At 41.2% G+C, this 22,160-nt stretch overlaps 2 protein-coding genes across 9 annotated transcripts in view; one reads left to right on the top strand and one right to left on the bottom strand.

Moving 5' to 3' along the window:
• Positions 1-4,039, top strand: part of VGLL4 (vestigial like family member 4) — an 85,194-nt gene extending 81,155 nt beyond the window's left edge. For both annotated transcript variants that reach the window (XM_064667972.1, XM_064667971.1), the window contains one exon: positions 1,193-4,039. In XM_064667972.1, coding sequence (XP_064524042.1) covers positions 1,193-1,461 — 269 coding nt within the window. In that variant the 3' untranslated portion in view covers positions 1,462-4,039. The remainder of the gene's footprint in view (positions 1-1,192) is intronic.
• The window catches only part of ATG7 (autophagy related 7), a 124,673-nt gene continuing 105,913 nt past the window's right edge, over positions 3,401-22,160 (bottom strand). For 6 of the 7 annotated variants that reach the window (XM_064667966.1, XM_064667963.1, XM_064667968.1 and 3 more), the window contains one exon: positions 3,401-21,514. Coding sequence is in view for 6 of the 7 variants with exons in the window: in XM_064667963.1 (XP_064524033.1) it covers positions 21,482-21,514 (33 nt within the window). In the remaining variant the exon portion in view is untranslated. The remainder of the gene's footprint in view (positions 21,515-22,160) is intronic. The other variant, XM_064667969.1, reaches the window with a different exon arrangement.

The raw sequence follows: 22,160 nt of genomic DNA, 5'->3' as shown, positions 1-22,160 counted from the left end.
AAGGAAACCCTTAGACTCTTGAACAAATCAGTCAATAGGGACCTCAGCTGTTACAAGTTTTCTCATGAACTGGTGTTACTGGTCTCAGGAGAGCTGCAGGAGACCTCAGCTGCACTTACATGGGCTTGGGAAGAAGGGTAAAGGTTTCCAGAAAAGATTTGTCTCCTGTCAGGTGAAGAGGTTTATGCATGACACTCACGTTTATTTTGGGATCAGTTAGACCTTGCTGTAGCACAGATGCCAGTGCCATGGATCCCGACAGTTCCAAGTGCTTTCTGAAAGATAATTCTCATTTAGACACAGATACTGTTTCTAAAACGTAAAACTGCAGCTCTCTCATATTTAGTCTGAGGAATTACTGTACAAAACCTGTCTTTTCAGGTTCTTTGTTCCTTTTTTAATAGTATTACATCAGTTTAATGCACCCAATGCAAAGGTAATGATTTCATTTAGTTTGCTGACTGCTCCAAGCACAAGTGTGTGAAGTAAGATGAAACCCTGAGGTCAGCTCTTGGCACGTAATTTAGAATGAGGGTGCCTCACACCTGACTGGGACGTGATTTTAAAGAACCATTTACATCTTCAATTCTGTTTAAGCCTAAAGAATTTACTATGTTATTGTTCGGGGAGAGGGTTTCCACAGAATTGCAGCTGTAGCTATTAGTAGGCTGAGGGAGAATATAATTATATATAAAATGCTCACCTGTTGCAGGTCACAGAAATGCAAAAATACTTAACTCCATTTTTACTTCTTTTCATTTTCATTTCTTCTTCCCCATCCCATTCACTAACAGTCCCCTAATGATGTAAGGAAGCCTGGCCTCATGCTGAGACAGGGGCTTTTCATGAGGGCTTGTAGTGACAGGACAAGTGGCCTTAAGTTAAAGGAGGGTAGATTTAGGTTGGATATTGGAAAGAATTTCTTCCCTGTGAGGGTGGTGAGACCCTTGGCACAGGTTGCCCGGAGAAGCTGTGGCTGCCCCATCCCTGGAAATGTCCAAGACCAGGCTGGACAGGGCTTGGATCAACTTGGGCTAGTGGAAGGTGTCCCTGTCCATGGGATTAGCTTTAAGGTCTCTCCCTACCCAAACCATCCTGTGTTTTGTGACAGAAATACAGGAGAAAATGTGGGTTGTGGATCCAGCCCTTGGTGCCAGGGTTCTAACACATCCTGTGCCTCCTTTCCCTGCAGCCACCACTGCCTGTGACCCGGTGGTGGAGGAGCACTTCCGCCGGAGCCTCGGCAAGAACTACAAGGAGCCTGAGCCAGTGGCAAACTCGGTGTCCATCACGGGCTCAGTCGATGACCACTTTGCCAAAGCACTGGGGGACACGTGGCTGCAGATCAAGGCTGCCAAGGACGGCGTCTCCAGCAGCCCCGAGTCAGCATCGCGGCGGGGCCAGTCTTCCCCTTCCTCCCACATGGTCAATCATAATCACTCACCCTCCGTGGTCTCCTGAGGAGAGGACCCTTCCCTTTGTCAATTTGCATGGTTTGACTGAGCTTTGAACAGTGCTTAGGTAGTGTTGGGGGAGGAGAGGTTAGTTTTCAACATGTTATTGTGTACTCACTTTTTTTTTGTGAAAGGGTGCCCTTAAAGACAATAGCAGGAACTATTTCATAAAGATTCATATGATGTAGCATCCTTTTTTCCTGCCTCAATTACCAAAGAAACCTCTGATGCAAATCTGCTGCCCCTTAAGAAAATAATGCACGCTGATCCACAAAAGCCATTACACTTAGTTGGTTGACCCCAGTCCTTTTTGCTTTTCTTAGCTTCTTAAGACTAGAATTTGTCTGGTTTGCTTACATTGCCTTTTTTTTTTTTCCCTCTGTGAAGTAATTTTGTATGTATATACTTGAAAAGAACTGTTATGTATGATTTGCACTATTGGAGGAGGACTGAAGTTGCACAGCAACTTTCTGGAAGAGGCTAATATTTTGAGGGCAAACTGCTGAAAAAAGGGTTTAAGGATGACATTTCTATCAGTTTGATTTTTCTTAAAGCAAAACAGCTTTGGAAGGGGAAGTCTCATACAGGTTATAGGTCTTTCTCTCTTTAGATTTCAGGTGCTTAGTGCTTGCAACTGGACTGCATAATTTACAGAACACGGGCATTTTTTCCTAAACACTGCAGTTTGTTAGACTAGAGCTGAGGTTGGAGGGTTCCATAGTGCTTAACGATGCATGTTTTATGAAAAATAGCTGGTATCTATTAATGTATAGACAGTAAGAATCATAATACTTATTAGCTTTTCTTCAGAACTAGTTTATTTTTGTCAGTAACAATCCTAGATATACTTACTGCTGGTACAGTTGTACTCTATGGTATTTGTATTTGATATTCACTTTAGCAGCAGCCAGCATCGAGGGCAGCCTCAGGACAGGCCTCGTGCCACCCTTGGAGCTGGTGGCTGCTGGCACAGGATGCTGAGCTCTGCGCAGGTCCAGCCACCCTCCCTGGTTGCAGCACTGCTGCTTCACAGGGATCTGCTTCCTAAAACCAAGTCTGTGTAATCTACCCTTAACTAGCTGCAGGAACTGCTACTGTTACGGATCTTGGCTGGACAACAGATTGTTACAGTTTGTGACATATGATCTTTCTTTCTGTCTTTTTTTTTCCTTTTTCTTAAGCCTATTCCTAAACCGATGCCAAGTTGCAGCAAACATTCCTCCAGTAGAGACTTTATACAGGTATTACTGCATTTATTATCATTTGCTATATTGATAGCTACTAACTAGAAATTAGGTAGTAGAGGCAGGCATGAAACCACAGCTGTGCTAGTGCTAAGAGCTTCTCTTTTTCTTGTTAAGTGTAACTACTCTCCCCCGTACATTCCATCTTCCCAATACAGTTGCAGCTAGGGCTTTTTTTTTATACTGGGTTACCTGAAACGATTGGTTCAGTGTAGAAAATGAGAACTAGTTGGAAGATGAACTACACGTGATGTATTATGGACTGTGTTACAGTATTGGGTCCACTGTGGCTTTTATTTTATGCCTTTTTTTTTTTTTTAAAGTTAAGCTATTTAATTTGGAAAGGGTGCGGGGTAGAAAGAGATGGGGAGATTGGCTCTTACTCTTGGTGAGAAGGTGGCTGCTCAGTTTTCTTTAAAAAAAAAAAATATAAAAACCCCCCAACATCTAAGCCCCCAGTTTTACACATTTCACTACCATCTTACTGGGTAGTCAACGCTTCCTTGCTTTGGCATTCAGTACCCTACTCTCTGTAGGAAGATTGTTAAAAGAACACTTTTTTATATAGGTAACTTTAAGACCATCGTTACGCTGTGCGTAAAGAATGTACAGAGAAATTTGTAGGTATTTTTTGAGGAACAATTAATTTGTTAATGATATGTAGCTATTTAATTTTTCCCTTTCCTTTATTGTAATCATTCATTTATTATTTTTTTTTTTTGGTTGGAGAAAAAAGTTGATCTTTTTTTTTTGTTGTAGATTTGTCTGTAATACAGTAAAAGTGCAGGAACACAGTTATTCTATGAGGACACTGCATTAGCATTAATAGCCACTCATTTGTTATTGCTAGAGGCTACTGAGCAGTATAACAGTCAATACTAATACTGTAGATGGACTCTGTGGAAAATGTGACTCCTACATTTCTTTGTAAACACAAGTAAGATAATGGTTTTAAAGCTAATATTTTCAATAATAGCTGTTTTACAAGGTTACATTTACTTATCTGAGATAGGTAAATGGATTTGAGGGCAATAAAGATTTAATGTGCTATGTCCAGTAAAACATAAATTATTGGACCCAACAATGTCATGAAAGCCAAGGGGTTGGGGGGTGGTGGAAGGACGCTAAACTGAACTCACCATCACGAGACGTGGTGAAGTTTCTTCACAGAGCCAGGTTATCTACAGTTCAGTTTAAACAATTCTCTCTCTGTTTGTAAATCTGTAATATACCATTCTTTTGTGGCCTTGTTTCACCTGGAAAAAAAAAAGGTTTGGCAGGCCATCTTTTTTTTTTGTACTTAAAAGTAGCCTTAAAGAACAATAAAGTGCTCTTAAATCACAGGTGTGTTCCTATGCCTCTGTATTGCTTGGCAAGAGAGGAAATTGGTGTCTGTGCCTCTGGAGCTGGAAGCAGAAACAAGCCTCTGGTCATGTCCTGGTCTCCTTCCAATGAACCCACCTTGTTCAGGACGGTGACCCCACCAAAGGGGCTGCCACAGCCTCACCTGAGCCTTGGCAGGGGGGTCCCTACAAGACTTTGTCAAGAAAAAAATATTTTCAGCAACAAAAAGAATGTTGCTGCCCCAGCAGCTGTGCTGGGCCTACAGGAGCTCACCAGCAGCTGCTCCTGAACAGGGACTGGTTTGGAAAACACCAGCTGGTCCTGCATTTCTGCCTCATTCATAAAATAACCAATGTGTCCATTTTCTTCCATTTCATTTGTCCCACAACTTCTTCAAGTGTTACCTAGAGAACAGGAAGAAGACAACTGTATTTCAAATGTCAGCATCCACCATCTTGTGTTCCAGGTAAGGTGCATTCTAATGGCAGATCATTCATTCATCAACTGAAGATGGTTAATCCTTAAAAACAAGTGTTCTAATTACCTGAGTTTGAGAAAGATCGGTGAACCAGGCAAGAGCCTGCAGAGGGCTTTTCAACACTGAATGCATGAGAGGGGGTTCCAAAATTAAAAAAGGAGCCCCTAAAAGTAACAAGACGCAAAGTTCCTGTTTGAGCAGTGGGGCCTAAGTGGTTTGGAAACACAGCAGGTCTGGCTTGGCTGTCCAACGGCTGGGCTTGGGGTGGGAGAGATTCCGCGAGACCCCTTCCAGAATGATTTGTTTAACACACCTGAAACACATCCCTCTGGTGGAAAGAGGCCTAAATCCATGTTGTGAGGGTGTGTGGGAGGGAGTCCAAGGACAACACGCCCCACAAGCCTCACAGTCTGCTTTCCAAGGGGAGCTGGTTTCCTTTCAGGAAAAAGTCATCCTTGCACCAGAGATTTTGGGGAGGGGGTGTCCATGAGACATGCCAAAGAGCATCACTTTTTCAGGTCAGTAACTTACGTGTTCCATTTTCTACATGGTAAAAGGAAGAAAACAGTAATTTTTTTTCCTACCACATGATATTTCTAATTACTAAGCAGGAATTCTGCACAGGAGGGTGGCACCATGGCCAGGAGAAACAAGGCCATACACACACAACCAGACCATATACACACATTTCATTAAGTCCCACAGTATTTGTAATGGCTTTTTTGTAGGAGCTAAACAAGAGGCAACTTCCAGCTCACCCCTACACATACACGTATTTTTGCTAATTTAATTTTAGCCAAAACTTTAATGTTAGAAAACGGACCTGACCACAAATACCCTTGGGATTGAGTTGGGATCTTTGTGCAGAGTTGAGTGCCGTCTCTATGCATTTCAAGATGGATTGGTTGTGAAAATTACTTTTGCATACAAATATATCCAGAGGCCAGAGAGATAGCCAGTGCTGGTGTGACCCAACAGAACATAATCATGTGTGTACCACATACCTGGGCACGATGTCTCTGTGTCCTCAGTGAGTGGTGTCCCTGATAAGTAAGTGACCACTGACCTATCCATGGACTGGGCTTGCCCAGCAGGGTGGAAGGGACCTTGCACAGTGTTCATGTCCTCTAAAACTAAAACCACACACAGCAGCAAAGGGAGTTTATAGATGGTACCAGGCTCATAGTTGCTCCCGCTGGGGTCTGCACTGGATGAGGGCACTCTAGAGTCAGATAGCTGCAGAGAGCTCAGCAGGGAATTGCTGCAGCTGCTCCTAAATCAGCTGTACTTATCCCAGAATAACCGTCAGACTTCACATGGCACATGCACAGAACTCGCAGCTGTAACCAGCTCACCATCATGGACTGGGGCTGTAACTGCACCAGTGAGGAGCTGCTTCCCAAATCACAGCTGAGCTGTCATTGCAGTGGGGGAACACTCCCAGGGCTGAGACACTGCTGGGGGTGAGAACAGCTGTTCCAGCAAGGCCAAACTGGTCAGTGGAGATGCAGAAATGTCCTTCAGCCTCTGTGTAGTGGCAGGATGGGGAGCACTCATTGCTCAGGCTGCTCCAACTCCTGACGTGTGGGAGAGACAATCCATGGAGCTGTGAATGAAGGACTTCTCCAGCATCCACACACTGTGCCAACGTGTCAAGTTGCTTAACGTGGTACCCTGGCAAAACACATCCCAAGTATTTTCAATGTTATTTGAGCAAGAGCTGCACTCACCAAAACTGGTTCACTTGGGCTTGGCTGAGGGGAACGTTCACACTCTCTTTAGATCCTTCTTGAGGAACAGTGAAATAGGAAACCACTCTGCATCTTCCTGACATGCTCCCTGTCTCATCTGGCACAGGTACAGACCCAAAGCATGTTACACACCATGGCTCCAGCTCTCTTCCCTTAGCAGACAGTTTTTTCACAGCTGGATTATGTGGTTTGTTGAAACACATTTTATCCCTGAAGGGCTCATGATAGAAACTATACTAATTTAATAATTTTTAACCTCTTCTTCCATGGGAACATTCTATCCCTCTCTGTGTAGCAGCTCTCTCAAGTGTATTTCTTGGGTATAAGGCAGCCAAGAGAGACAATTTTTTTTAAGCTGCAGTTATATACAGCCCCACAGCAGCTGCGTTGTTCTTCAGACAAGGCTCTCCTGTGTTCCCTTGGTGCTCTCCTGTCACACACATAAGGCAACAGCACTACGTGTCTCCAGAGGTAGGTGAGAGGTGAAGAGCTCCTCAGGAGCTTCCACACCACTGACTGAGGAGACACAGATCCCACTAGACCAGCTCTGAGGCACTGATGAGGGGAACCAAGTGCTCCATTGAGACCATCATAAAGTCTCCATACGGGGTTTACATTTAACATGGACAGGACCCAGCTCAAAGAGAAATGAGAGCTCTCCAGGTCCACCTCTGCAATGTACCCACCCTGCAGAGACAGTGGGACCAGGGCCAAACACACCAAACACCAGACCATTCCCAGTGCAGGCTCCTCTTGGGCTGCTCCTTCCTCTGGTGCTCAGAGTGGACAGGGTCCTGCTGAAGGCAGGCTCTGTCCCCATCCTACAGCCATCAATAAGAAAATCTCATATTCTCCTTTGTGACACAATCAAGAGCCCAATTCATCAGACAACAATGCACAGACTGAGGGGTTTACAGCTGCTAACTGCTGTATCACATCAGCATCAATACCCACTGACATTCCTGCCTGCTGAGAATGGTTGGCATAGGATTAGTCTTACACGGATATTCACTGGCATGAGTTTATATTGTAACAGAGCTGGAAAAAACAGAATTTCTTTTCCCATAGGCTAATTTTACATAATGACAAAGCAGTTACTGACTTCCAGCAAGAGCTACTTCAGTCACATGAAACTCTTTCAATCTCTTCTTGCTTGTAGTCCTGCCAGTTTCACTGCTCACTGTTGCACTGTTCAGTCTAATTTTACATTTTATTTTGCTAAGCAACAGCCTTCTTAAATGCCAAGGAGAACATCTGTCTTCTCTCCATCACAAAGAGACACAAAGGCATCTGTCAACACAAAGCTGTGTCAGCCAAATGCCTGCCACATTTAATAGAAAGCTGCTTATCTTAAAACTGTTTACTCCATTTGGGGAAATACTCTGCACACAGAAATCCTTCTGAGAGTGTCTGCTATCGTGGGGAATCAAGGCTACTTTTCTAATCCAGGAAAACACAAAGCTCCAACTCCTGCTTCCCAAAGTAGTAAAATAACGTGGGTCGAGTTGCATTAATGACATGTGGCTTGTGTGTTAAAATATACACAATATACCGCTCTGATTATATTAGTTCCAGGTAGTTAAATGAAAGTATAAAAAACACAGGAATTTTATTTTTTTTTTTTTGCTTTCAGAGAAAAAAATTATTCAACTAGTTAAAAAAAAAAATTTCTCAGCCTAAACCCAAACCTTTTCACTGGCACACTGTAGAATTCTTTTTTCCTTCTTTTTTTTTTTTTTTTGAAGGGGAAGAGGGAGATGAAAATAATGGAAAGAAGTAACAATACTTACAGATCAAAATGAGGGCCTTTCCTTTTCCTTTCAAGTGACAAGTTCTTGAGCTTCTGCTAAAGCTACAGAAAATTTCAGCTTATTAACTTCCCCAGAAGAAAGTGTGTGTGTTCAAGGAGCACCAGAGGTGGCACAGCACTGTTATGGGGCTTAGGGCAGCAGCAAAGTCTTTTCTCTTACTTTCCCTGACGTGCCCTGAGTTAACTTGGTTTTACTTTTATCCATCACACATTTTCTCAGGGTGTGAGTAGTTACTGACATTGTTCCAGCTGCTCCAGCTTGTTATGCTTTATAGACTGATAAATAATTTCCTCTCAAGTAGGCAAGAAAGGTGAAAACCTCCTGCCACCAATCTGCCCCTTCCTACCAATGAAAATGCTGAAAGAAACTAATGGGAACAGATATCTAATTGAAGAAGATAATAATTTCTTCTCATTATTCAGAGCTGCTAAAAATAAAGTCATCCTCTGCTGTGAAGGTCTTTTTTACCTCAATGGCAACCTTTTGCCACTTGTTTGTAAGTCTCTCTTTCCCAGTGGCTCTCACACCTCCCCCCATGAACCAGAAAATCAAGATTAAAAGAAGTAATTTCTTAGCTTGCAGGGCCAATTAATAAAGTAACAACAGCAACCAGTAAACCTAGATCTTAAAAAGTAGGCAATATTCTCATTTTGACCCCCTAAACACAGATTAATTATATACATAGGTATATAATTAACCTTTTGCTTTAAGAAAGCCCTGATGACACATCAGGAAAGTGGAATTAGCTAGGCCAGAGGAAAGTAATATCTAAAAGCAAGGAAGACATTTTCTTTATTGTAATAAAGATGTGGCTGGATAAATACGGGCTAAGAACCAGCTTCAGAATGATCAACCACATAAATGTAAAATGCACTTCAGCTTTTAAAGATGTTGCCTAAATCGTGCTATTTCAAAGCTTTGTTTTGCACCCTTGTCTCTCAGTTCGTGCCTTGCTAATTCAGCCTCTCTCTTTGCTGGTCTGTTCAGTGTAATGGGAGAGCTCTAAGGCAGAGCTTTCAGGTGGAGAAATGAAGAAAAACCCTCCAAAGCCACCACCCACAGAGCACGGTGGGATTCCAGGGCTCTTGGTTTAAAGATTTTCAACAGATTTCCTCCCCACAAAAAATAATGCTTTTGTTGCTGCCAGGCTTACAAATAAAGCCTGTAATATGGGACAGGCTCTGACCTTTCAGGACTATGCAAAATCAGCAGCAGTAAATCAAATGGTGACTTCGCTGACATGTCTGTAACTTTTAGTGACTCATCCAACATATAAACAATTTCTACTTGGAAATACAGGAAAGAAGAATGTGGGATTCTCCTCCTGCTCTGCCCTGGTACAGATGAACTCGGGATGCAGATGGTTCTACCAATTCCCACAGGAAATGTGAAAAATGCCTGGGCAAGGGCTGAGAATTAAAGTCAGTAGCGATCCACCCATAATAGATCATTAAAGAAAGAGAAGCTAATGAAGGCAAGAAGAAATATTCTCCTATTTATATGAAAAGTTTGTTCCTTTTAACAGTTGCCCCATGACAGATCCCATCTTCTCTCCATTCTGTCCTTCTGTGACACACTCCCAAAGCAAGTTAGATGCATTTTCCCCTAAGACAAAAGTCAGTGTTAGCAGCAAAACTAAATTAGCTTACACATCACTCCTCTCTCTGTAGCTCCTGCAGGATCCTTCCCTTTCTGCCACGGCACAACCAGTCCAGCTCTCAGGTGGAGCAATACAGCCTCTCACACATCCCTCCCGCCTGTGCAAAGTTGCAGTAACTGGGCAGAAAGTGCTTAAAACTAATCACTTGCCAGTGACTAGAAAAGTAAAATTTGCCCAAGGCTCCAAAATCTGCAACTGAACACACGGTTCTTTTAGCTGGCTGTTCTAAATTATAAAATAAGCTCTTCCCTTGATGGCACAGAAGTCTATATTCAGGGTGCTGATTCCCAGAGCTCAACAAAAAGAAAACTGAGAGTATCCAACCTCATGAGCTGCCTAGAATGTAACATGTGATGCTGGGGCACAGAGGCAAGGAAGTGTCACAGCTGCCACAATGGGATCCTGCTGCTGGAGCATCAACAGCATCTGGACTTTGGGAGTTCTTTACACTGCTCCCCAGACATTCAAAAATTGGTTTTCTGCCTTTATAACACCAAGGAACAGATACAGACCATTGCTTTTATATTGCTTATACAAATCTCTACTGCTCTGTGGCTGTTTGCCTTGAACAGACACCCAGGCACAACAACATTAGAGTGCTGCAGTGCCTGGAGAGTTTTCTTGCCATCAGTTATTTTGACTTCTATGAACAACTGTAAGGTGGTAACACTGCTATCTCACCACAACTGTGTTACGCATTCACAGACCTCAGAAAATGTTTCACTCGAATTTTTCAGAAGTAAAATTAAAATCAAGTTATTATAAATAATGACATTTGGAATTAATTCTGTCCTTGAGCCATTTAGCTTCACATTTTCATGTCTTTTTTACACAGCCACAAACCAGATGTGTTCATTTTTAAATTCAAGAAAAAAGAAAACAGATTCTTGGGAATTGACGGAACATAAAACAAAACCCCAGTGCTGGGAGACCAGCAACATTCTGAGAGTTGTGAAAGCTCTAATCTGCCCAACTAGGCAGACTGATGAAAAGCAAAGATTCTCTCCTCAGGAAACCTCCACTGCTTAACTCTGCAGCCATGATGTGGGAATTAGCTACACTATAACCTCAAAGCAAAACACTGCTTGAACTTCACATGGGATGGTGTTTAGGGAGCAAAGGGATTGTTCACTAAGATACAAGATCACATCACGAAGCTTCCAGATATATATTTATTTATTTTGCTTGTGGCTAAGAAATCTGCTTAAGCAAGTCTATTGGTCTAATTGCTCTGTAGGTACAAATTCAGAACAACATTCCTCTCCTTCCTGAGAGCACTAGAGAAGCTGGGTGACAAAAGAGGAGTAGTACTTAATCTCCATGAAAGCTGGCTGTGATCCACTGCCTGTGATCCTCTGAAACCTCACAGATACAGCAACCCACAATACTGTGGAAGCTCCACAATAGAAGAAAATTGATGCTAAGCCTCAGGAGAACTCCCCATAGATAGACAGGCCCTGGCCAGAAAAAAGGATGTGCCAAGATCTGTCAGCAGCCAAGGAGAAGAACTGAAGCTCTTAGAAGGAATGTCCAATGACAATACCTCTGATGGGAAAGCTCCCAAACTGGGGTAGTCTTGGTCCATTGTTCCTAAAGCCTTAGACAGGAAGCCAGTCTCTATACAGTGTCTTTCCTGCCTCTCCTCCAGGTTCCTCTTCTGCCCCTTCATATCTCCCATCTAGAACTGGAACAAAGGAGGAAATAAAAACATTAGTATGGTAGGACAAAAGAATTGCTGGAGCTTCACTACAACAAAGATTTGGGGCAATGGGTGACGATTTCAAATCATTTCAGTTCATTTTGTTCTTCTCTCATAATGGAAGTTTTGTACTTTTTTTAGTGAAAAGTTTAACTGGAGAAAACAGCCAATGAAAACACTGTGAAAGGTTTGTAAAACACAAAGATGTCACTAACACCACAAATTACATGTCATGGCAACTTACACTTTATACTTAGTTCATGAACACTTCTCTGGAGTTCACTCAGGAAATGAAAAAAGAAGGGTTTTTTTCTCCTCTGGAGTACATTTATAATATATAGCCAGAACTAATCAAGAAATGTTTGTTAAATAAGAAAATTTCAAAAACCCAAGTCCAATTCTTACCTGCTTAATTCTGTTCCACTAAAGGCAGTGCACACCTTCCTTTTGTAACTGAATCCAAACCTCTAGTTCCTGGGGACAGAAACTTTCAATGTCAGTTCAGGCCTGGGAGAACACAGCCAGTGTTATTTCCAGCCGCTCTCAGACTGGGTCGCTGAGCTTTATTACTCCATTTCCAACCATGCTAACCCAAGCTGACTGTGGATGTGAATCCCTCTGGGAGCAGCGTGCACTTGCTGTGAGACAAAGTCAAGCTTCTGGCAGGAAGATTGGTAACAAACATCACAAGACTGGTAACAAACACCACAAGCCTCAAAACCAGAAACTCCTTTTTAAAAAGTGCACTCAACTAACTTTTTCCTTTTCTGTTATTTTTTTCCCCAGGAATAGCAAAGCTCTTTGGTGACTCCTCTCTATTTTAGCTGATTTATTACACGAATCCCAGCGCCCGTGCTGGGGAGCACCTCGGCCAGTACAGCCCGGCAAGGAAGTGCAAAACTGAAACAGCAAGCAGTTAAAATTTAAGAACAGATTTATTTCATCCTCTTTTACACACATAAGTTTTAGAAATACATGCTTAAGATTGTCTTTACATTCCAAAACAGACTCCTTTTAGAATTCTGAAACCCAGTTTAAGACACCATCAAAGTCTGGATCAGAGCATCCAAATTTTGGCATCCAAAAATTGACACAAATGAATTCCACTAACCTGAGCAACTTATCCAAATTCAATTAAAAGGCATTAATAGACAATATCAGAGGTGAGACAAAGCTTTATCACCTCTAGCACCTGTACTATTCTCTTGCCCAGCTGACTCCATGGAGATTGGTCTCACTGCACCAGGCCCTTACTCAGCAAGAGTCTCTACTGAACTAACTCAAACTGAGATTTTCTTTGGCCTCACTGGAGGCCTGGAGTACAGCCCCTCAGGCCCCTGCCTCGATCCATCTTCCCATGGATGTGACTATTATGGAGAGGACAAAGTTCCTTTAAATAATCAATGTTTTTAAAAATTCCAAACCGTGAAAGCTGGAAAATAACAATAACACTTTGGCTTACAAAATTTCTGAAGCCACAACCACCTACAACTACATCAACAAAATAATTTAAAACCAGGATTTTGGTCATATTCTGAAACATGTTCTGCTGCACGTCCCCGTGGCATCTGTACACACGAGTGACATTTGAGTCACATACTTTTCCAGTATCGGATATCATGAAGTTATCTATCTGAATCTCTTAATGACATTGCCAAATACTATCAACAGGAAATTAAATGAAGTAACAGACATCATCATTTTTGAAAATGAAACTAGAGTATGTCCAGCCACAGGGCAACACTGGACACACACCAGCTGACTTGCTGTCTTCCTCCCTTGAAAACTAGTGGTTAAAAGAAGTCTGTCTGGAGTTTGTAGTATTTGACTGCTAAACTCGACTGAATTCCTGTTCAACACAACAGAGTTAGCAAGTAATTGAATGCCCCAGCCCAGGATTTTGGGGAGCACTGGCCATGTGAGGGTACCAGGGGTTTGGAGAGTGTGATCAGACATCAGCTGCTCCATCATGGCTCATGGGGCAGGAGCTTTTACAGATCCCAACTACTGCCCCAAGGAAAACCACAAATAGTGTTCAACTGCATGCAAGAGGCACAAAACAGCAAACGTTCTAATTAGGGGAAAACTGTCTTCATATTTGTGTGATCAAATAATTGCAATGTTATCACTTAAAGCACTCCCAGCTTAGTGCCCATAATGATAAACAACTAGTGCTCCAATAGCCACTGGCCACTGGGTAAAACTTGAGTGAGAGTTTTTAGTTAAAAGCATGCACAAAGTAACTTAGAAAATGAAGGGCCCAGAGGAAACTCAATAGCAACTTCAGGAAGGTACGATTAAAAGAAAAAAACAGAAAGAAAGAAAATAAATTATCAGAAAGAAAGTAGAAAGAGATAATAGAACTTTCTTTTAGGACTTTGGTTTAATGTGTCATCTGAAAAATAACTTTAATTACATAGTTCTCAATAGTGCCAAATTTTGACATGGACTGATATCATTAGAAGAAAGACCATTATCTATGGTAGCCACTGATGCCACCTCCCTGCATACATGGATGTTCTCTGAATTTTCCTTTAAGTACAACCACAACAGCACTGCCTGCTCAGTGAGAACCCACACGATCCAAGCACAATCAAAGGCCACACCTAAAGCCTCTGCTGCACAAATTATTGTGGAGTTCCAAAATGCTACTATTTAAACAAAGGGACGGGGATCCTTTGCTCCCAACAATAAAAAATAAACCAACACTTTTACAGCCTGTACAAGAACACCATGAACACATGACCTAGACAGACATCCAACTCGTCACATTCCTCTGATGACCAGAATTCCTGACATTATTTCTCTCAGCAGTTCCCCAGCCAGGTCCTGCCTGCAGTGACGCTGGGGCTCGTGGCCAAGGACACACAGCCGCAGGAGCTGCCTGTGGCCCCTGCCTTCCTGCTGCCACCCCGAGTCCTGCCGGCTTCAGGGACACTCCCCACAGAACCAGAACTTACTGCAGCTCCTCCTGTTCCAGCCATGGACTTACACAGCACTGCCACTGGAAAGGAAACACTGAAATCTGCCGTGAATCTGCTGTGCTGCAGATACACACTTGCTGAGAGTCATTTCACACTCTGTAGTATGAACACGTCTTTTGTTTCATTGCTTCCAAAAAAACAATGGAAAAGTACGCTCAGACCTTTTCCTCCCCTTGTCTCCACCCCTCCCTAAACCAGGAGTGAATTAAGACTGATTTATAACAACAGAACCTCTACAAAGGCCTAATTACAATTATTTCATTCATAAATAACTGGTATATGAATGTGGATCTCCTGTTTTAAGTAAACTTCTACATTGGCAATTTCCACAATTCAAAAGGCTAAAACACCTGCAGTGTGGTTCCCTGGAATGGCAAGGCTGCCTTAAGTAATTAAAACCCTTAATCCCTCCCCCCTGACAAAAAAAACCCTCAAAGCAAAGCTGGAAGTCCCAAAAGCGAAGCCAACAGCCTCATTTAGGAAACTGGCAATTCCACAGGAGCTGCTGGTGATGTCACGGCATTTATAGGGCGCCTGAGTCACAGGTTCCGGAGGAAGTGGCAACACCTACAGAATTACCTTATAAAAGTCAGACTTGGAAGCATGAAATGAGGACACTTACAGACAAAGGAAAAACCTCAAGTCAGATCCTCCCTAAGCTAGATGTTTCCTCGCCACTAATTGAAGTCTGTCACTAGAAATTCATTTGGGTGCTCGCTGACAGCCCTCCCTCAGCAGTGAGGACATGAGCACTGGGGGTGGGGGAAGATACTCACAGGGACAGAAAAAAGCAGATGGAAAGGACATCAAAAACTGCCAAAAACCAGAGTCCAAATGCATTCAGTGCAGCAGATGTGGAAGCTCTGCAGGCCTTGCTGTCCTTCCCAGCCTATTGACATGACGAGGAAACAATTCCAGCAGCATTTTTCCAGGCAGCTTTAGCCCACATTCATTTGATTTAGAAAGTAAAACCATTCCAGCAACAAGATGCCAGCTTGCATTTCACATGCCCCAGATCCTGCAGCACAGCCTTGCCAGGATGCATCAACTGCAGCTTCTTAAGAGATGAGCATCATTAGAAGACCATTAGGACCATTAGACCAAAGGAGAAATTAAGGAAAAAACTACTGACCTTCTCTGTAAGAAGCAAACCAGAATAACGTCTCTCTTATTTCCATAGTGCATAACATTAGTAATTAATATTAGTAGTGAATTTCATTAACAAATCAAACAATGAATCATTCTGCTGAGACCTAGCAAAAATCAAATGTCCTGGTGCCAAAAAGAAAACTGAAGTTACACACAAGCCTGGATTTTTGGATGCTTGAGGGCAACTGAAGCAGCAATTTACAGCCAAGGAATGTAAGAACAAAGAGTAACTGGATGGAAGTTACAAGGACTGATTTTTTAAAAATTGTGCTTTTCATTTGCAGCAGTACAGTGCTGTGCATATGCTTCTGTCCTTCCCTGTTAGCTTACCAAGATATTTTGTTGAGAACTAATTTGAAATTTTTAGCATTTAAAATGAAATGAGTGTGTGCACGTGCCTTTCAGCTCCAGAGACAGAGCCCATTGTACTTTATATTCAATGTCCTGTATAAACATCCACTCAAAGAACGTGAGGAAACAGGCATTTAGACTGCTACAGGAGATGGAAGGAGAGTGTGTGCTCTATGCCAGCCAGGAAACAAAACATGTTTGTTTTTAGAACTCCTGATTGCCCCTTTTAGCTGTAAGCCCAAGGAAGTGCCTGCAAGAAGCTTCAATGGCAAGAGAACATTGAACAGAAAGAACCTCTGCTACTTCATTTGCAAAGTTCTGACAAATGACTGGTGGGTTTTGAAACTCTTTTCAGAAAATGTCCTAAATAATCCCACTGGATTTGAAAAAATGCTGTGGTGAAATCACAACAGGTAGATAATATTAATACTGTTATGAGGGCTGCAATCAGAACTCAAACTTATACATGGCTGGAGTAGTCATCTGCATACTTACCCTGGGGTGAGATCATTTGGGCTGGGGAATTAGGTGAAAAAATTGCTGCCCTAAGACATGGAATACCTTAAGGTACTTAACATCATTGCTGTTGGAGAGTATTGCTATTAATTCTTTGGGGAGGAGCTTCAGTTCTTCTTCCCTGTGCCAACCTCCTTGGCCAGGTTAAAATCCTCAAGTGACTCACACCAGAGACTTCACTACGACCTGGATAGAATTGCTGGCTGGTGGAAGAATGTGGATTTCTGACTGTCAGCTCCTGTACTGAGGAGAAATGAGCACAAGCCACAGCCCACTTGGGTTATCGTGACATGATTTGAATACTGCAAAAAAACCCCAGGTTGGAACAACAGTTTGACCCAGGATAATTGAGAATAAAACCCATAGATATTCTTTGCCAAGTACTGTCAGTAGTAGGGGACAAAAGGGTATCAATAAAAGTGAAATGAGGGAAAAAAAACCAATGTCAACAAACTGTTACAGTTTGTCAAGTGCTGCACAGATAAGTAAGTGAACTTTTTCAGAAATCATTACACTGGAAAGCTGAAGTGGCAATAGAGAGGGCCAGTCTAGATTATTTTCAAACCTAATGCATTACCTGTGTGGTGCCACAGTATTTTTACACACTGTTAAGGTCTAGCAGAGGTCCAGGCAGCTGCAGGGGAAGGAGAGCTGGAACTGAAATGGGACAGGTAAGCAGGTTTTTCATAGGTTAGGAATTTACACACTGCCAGGGTGGGACAGTCCAAAGTCCTTGTAGTGTAGTATTTCTGTCTTTTAAAACAATTAATCCAGGTGCTCTAAGAGAGAAAAGGTGCATAACACCCTCTTGAGGGGAAGTTTCATTCTTCTGAAACTTAGAATATGCACAAGCACATCCTCTGCACTGAAAATTAAATTAAAAAAAAAGAGAAAAGGAATTAATGAAGCCACATCAAAAGATTCAGAAGAAAAATAGTAACAGGCTCAAGATATCTTCCAGACTGTTTCTTAGGAAGTCAGCTAAAGTTTACCATGTTGCATAAGGAACTATATAAAATAACCTCGTGGATTCTGTCACACCTCTCCAGGACTCTGTAAGAAACATGCACAATTGTTCTTGATCACCATCAGAAAAGTTGGTATCAGCAACTCAGTGACCTCACACATTACTGGCCTTAACGAGAATTCTGGATGGCAAAGTCAAACCTCAGAATTCCACTGTTTTTACGATGTGACTTGAAAAAGTGAAAGAAAACTCAACAGGGAGTCAGGAACTGGGTGAACTCTTCATGGCCCAACATGGTCCCAGAGCAGTGCTGGGGCAACAGCTGGATTTGATGATCTTAAAGGTCTTTTCCAACCAAATGACTCTATGATTCCATCAGCAATAATAATTACATTAGTTAACATACATTTAGGAAGAATTCAGTAAGAGGGAGAAACAAGTACTGCGATTCTACAGCACAAAGTTCAGAAATACATAATACCCATTTCAATAAAAGTTATCTATGAGAGCACAAGTGAGAAAGTAAAATAGAGTGCTCATATATGGGAGAATTACTACATTTTGCTAATAATTCTGATGCATATATTTAAGATGAACAGCCAAATTTTATACAAAGAAACAGAATTAGAATCATAGTTCTAAGGGGTTGGAAGGGATCTTAAATATCATCTAGTCCCAACCCCCCCTGTCATGGGCAGGGACATACAGGAAGTGAGATAAGAATATCAAAGATGAGAACACAGAAATTTTAGTTTATATCACTTCTCTGAAGACACAATACTGAAGCCGTACAGAACACAAGGAAGGAAAAAGCATTTTTCCAAGCTCAATGATATTAAGGCCTGAGCAGTCCCTACATTTTTCTTTGACATGACAAAATACCTGTTGTGCTGTTGACTTCTACTGAAGCAGAATCTCTGTTTAGCTCTTGGGCATCATCAGCTTCCCAGGAATAGAACTCCTGTGGTCCCACTCCCTGATGACTTTCTCAACCAACCTGTCTCTGCTATCATGAATCTTTTTTCATGGATCTAAGTGAAATTTTCAAATTTGTGCCTTTTCTCCCTTACAGAGCCCAGTGTTGAAGGCTTAAGACCCAAACTAGTCACGCTCCATGAGCAGATTCTTGTGTGGGCTGAAGCAGGTACTGGCCATGATTCTCCTGGATCTAATGGTGTGGGACCATTTACACGGGACATAAAGGGCAAAGGCCTAAGGGAAATTTATTCCTGATTGACAGACTATGACACAGCAGACTGTGAAAGCAAGGATGAGAGCAAGTGGGGGCTTTAAGGAAGAAAAGTCTCACACAGAATCTCAAGTTCCTCACTTCAGTGAATGTGGCACATTCATGTAACAAAATCCAAACTCCAGCCAGCAAACACGACGAAGGGGTGACACTGAAGAAAAATTCCAGTCAGTACAAGTGTGACATCAAAACAGAGGATATAATTCCATTTGTTTCTTTAATACTCAAGTACAAAAGCGGCGTCAAGAGCTTTCCACTGAGATCTGTGCTCTTCTACTAACAGTATTAAATGGTCCCAGACAAGATATGTAGGTGTCACAGTTCCCACCTCCACAGTCCTATAATGCCATTACATTTCTGTTAGATAGTTTAGGAAGATGAGCAGGTTCCTCTGAGGCTACTCATTCCCTCTTCCCAACAGATTTGTTTTACACCTGAAAAGCCACAGTAGCCGTTGGGTTCTGCAGCATAAGTATGAGTTTGGGTTCTTCACTGACGTCATGGCAGCACAAATAACATCAAAATCCTACCTCCTTCATGAAGAAAGGGAAAATTTAGCTTCTTCCATTAACCAGCAATAACTGGAGCTGAGGACTGTGCTGAAATCCTGTCATTAGATGCATACAAGCCAGCAAGTAAATGTGTTTATCTGCTAATAGTATGTGAATGTGCATTCATTCATTTGAATGGATTCTCACAATTTCTCACTCAGTAAATGCCTAGAAACTGAGTAAAAGCAAAATAAGAGGAATTCTGGTCCACAAGGAGAAAGAAAACAACATTATAGTTAGAAAACGGAAGTTATTCCAAGTCCAACTGAAGTGTTTTTGAACATCAGAGACAGCTGGGGAGCATATGTGCAGGACACAGCTCAGTCTCAGAGAGCTGTATGTTACTGAAAACACTGAGGTAAGGAAACATTACATTAACCCTGAGTTTTGAACCTTCCTGCCTTGTGCTCTTCTGCACTTAAACAGATACTTCCAATGCAAAGCTACAAGGTAACTGTAACAGGATAAGCAGAGTTTCAGACATTTAAAATAATTATTGATGTTTATCAGATTCAGCTTTCAGGTTTTAGATAACCAGATTCTGCAAAGACATTCACGCTCCAAGGGTCAGCAACTCCAAAAGACAAAAAAGCAGATTATTCCCTTTAAACTACCCTGCTACCAATCCATGGTTCCAGCTGGACAATGGCATGGATAACAACATGGGAGTCATTTGAGCTCCAAACTAATTATACAATTTAACAAACTGCTTTAAAAATTTACATGGAATGTTATCAATCTCAGTGTTCAGTGCCTGACCTCCTATAGATCAGATTGCTATCATTACTAGCCTTTCAAAAATATATTGCTTCAATATATATTTTTATATTACAATGAAGTTAATTAAACTAGACACTACACTACATGAAAAATCATGTAAATATATGAATATGATAGTTAAAATAAGTACAAATAATTGCTAATTTAGACAGTTGGTGCAAACCCCAGCACGTTTCAATAAATCTTCTTTTATGGTCAGAATATGGGAGTTGCAGATATCCTTGATCTGAATGAACTTCTGATGTGGCACAGAGAGAAGCTGCAAAATTCTCTACAAAAAATATTCAGAGCTTATTTTAAGGACCTAAATAATTGGATTGAGCAACTACTTTTCATAACATATATGGGAAACAGAGACTGCTTGACAGATAAGGCGATTTGCACTTCTTCTTAGTGAGTTAGCCCATAAACCCCACAATATAAAGCTATAAAAGAGATTTCAAATATCCTTCTAAAATGTTTTCCATGTTAAAAGCAATAGATTCAATTTTGTAGTAATTTACTTTGATATTTTAAAAGTCCTTTTCCTCAAGTTATCTGTTAAACTTGAGGATTCTCAAACTACTGTTTGTGCTCAGCCATAATCTCTGGAACCATTCTTGATGCTGTAAAAATGGAAAGACTTAAATGAATAAAAAAAAATCTCACAACTGCTCCTTTTTAACACCTATAAAGTACTGGAGGTCCACATCCAAGAACAGCAAAGTCAGAGAACCAATTTCTTATTTCATTTAAGTATTTTTCTAGAAGTTTTGACTGAATCAGTGATCCACCCCCTAAAACACTTTTTTTTTTTTACTACATTAACAGAGCCTTCTCTGAACTTCAGGAAAGCTTCATCATCATAAAAATTGCATTCTGGTCTTTTCTGTGCAAAATAAGTCAAACTACATTGTTGCCATAGCATGAAATGATGAGATCTTTACAGAGAATAACACCTGCACTGACACATCAAGAACAACTGTACTCTAAATATGTGCTTGGAGACAAAAGCAATGTGGTGGAAGCAGGAGGTGTGGGTTCTTCCCCACTCCCACCCTCCTTTAAAGATGAAGTTTAATTCCCAGTAGCAGAACATGCTCAGTCTTAACAACAGATTCCAACTAAAGGGGCACAAATCTGGGAAAGATGAAAAAAGACATGCTGCTTCCACGTGTCCACTGACAAGCAAAATAAAACCTGGGACAAATAAACCTCCAAAGCTTATTTAAGCAGTGTATTTTATACGTAAGCCATATTTAGAAACTAACAAAAAAAAAAAAAAGACCAAGTTTAAACATAACCACACTGCTTTAGTTATTTACGAAATAAAAATGAAAACATGGAGAGTTCTGTCCATAACAGACTGCTTTTAAGGTGAAGTTATTAATGTCAAAATGTGGATTATATTTGTATTTGCAGCAGTCAGAATGGGTAAGCAATCATTAACTTGTCAGGTAACAGATAAAGGCAGGGCTGCAGTCCAGGTCATCCTCCTCCTTATCCAGCTGATTTCAGATTGTTTCATCATCACTCATGTCCCAGATCTGCAACAAAAAGGAAGTGTAATTTTAGTCTGTGGACTTGAAATATGCTTTTAATATACTTTTATAAATTCAAATTACTATTTAAATTACTTTAAAAGGAAGAATAAATAGCATTTTATGAACTGTTAACTAGCACCAATGGAGCTTTCCATAAAATTCAGTGTTCTTCTGTTCTGTTAACAACCTACATACCATTAATTATTTGTCATCTTGGGATATTTTTAAACATATAATTTTCAGCATTTGTCACTTCGGCTATTTGTTATTTAGAATCATTTACAGTAAGACTTAGACCAAAAACCAGACATTTTGTTTTGGTTTGTTGACTCATTGGCACATACTTAATGTGAGTAATAACTTTTAATAACCAGCGTAATCTACTAAACATTGGAGAAAAATTTCAAGACATCCCATACTTCACTTTACACTCAAATATTAATCTCATAAACAGCAGCTTAAAGACAAGAAGTTATATGGAAATTTGTACTTTTCTATTGTTTAAAAAAATTAAAAACTACAGATTTTTTTCTGCAGTACAACAGGATTGTACTTTTACTTTCCAACTTGCCCTTGTTCAGTAAGAGGTTATAGATGGGGGAAAGAAATGAGTATTTGCATAGACCATCAAGGAATCTGGTACCCTTGT

This window comes from Pseudopipra pipra, chromosome 11 (genome assembly GCF_036250125.1).
Source record: "Pseudopipra pipra isolate bDixPip1 chromosome 11, bDixPip1.hap1, whole genome shotgun sequence".
Classification (NCBI taxonomy): Eukaryota; Metazoa; Chordata; class Aves; order Passeriformes; family Pipridae; genus Pseudopipra; species Pseudopipra pipra.
This window is presented reverse-complemented; position numbering and strand designations above follow the sequence as displayed.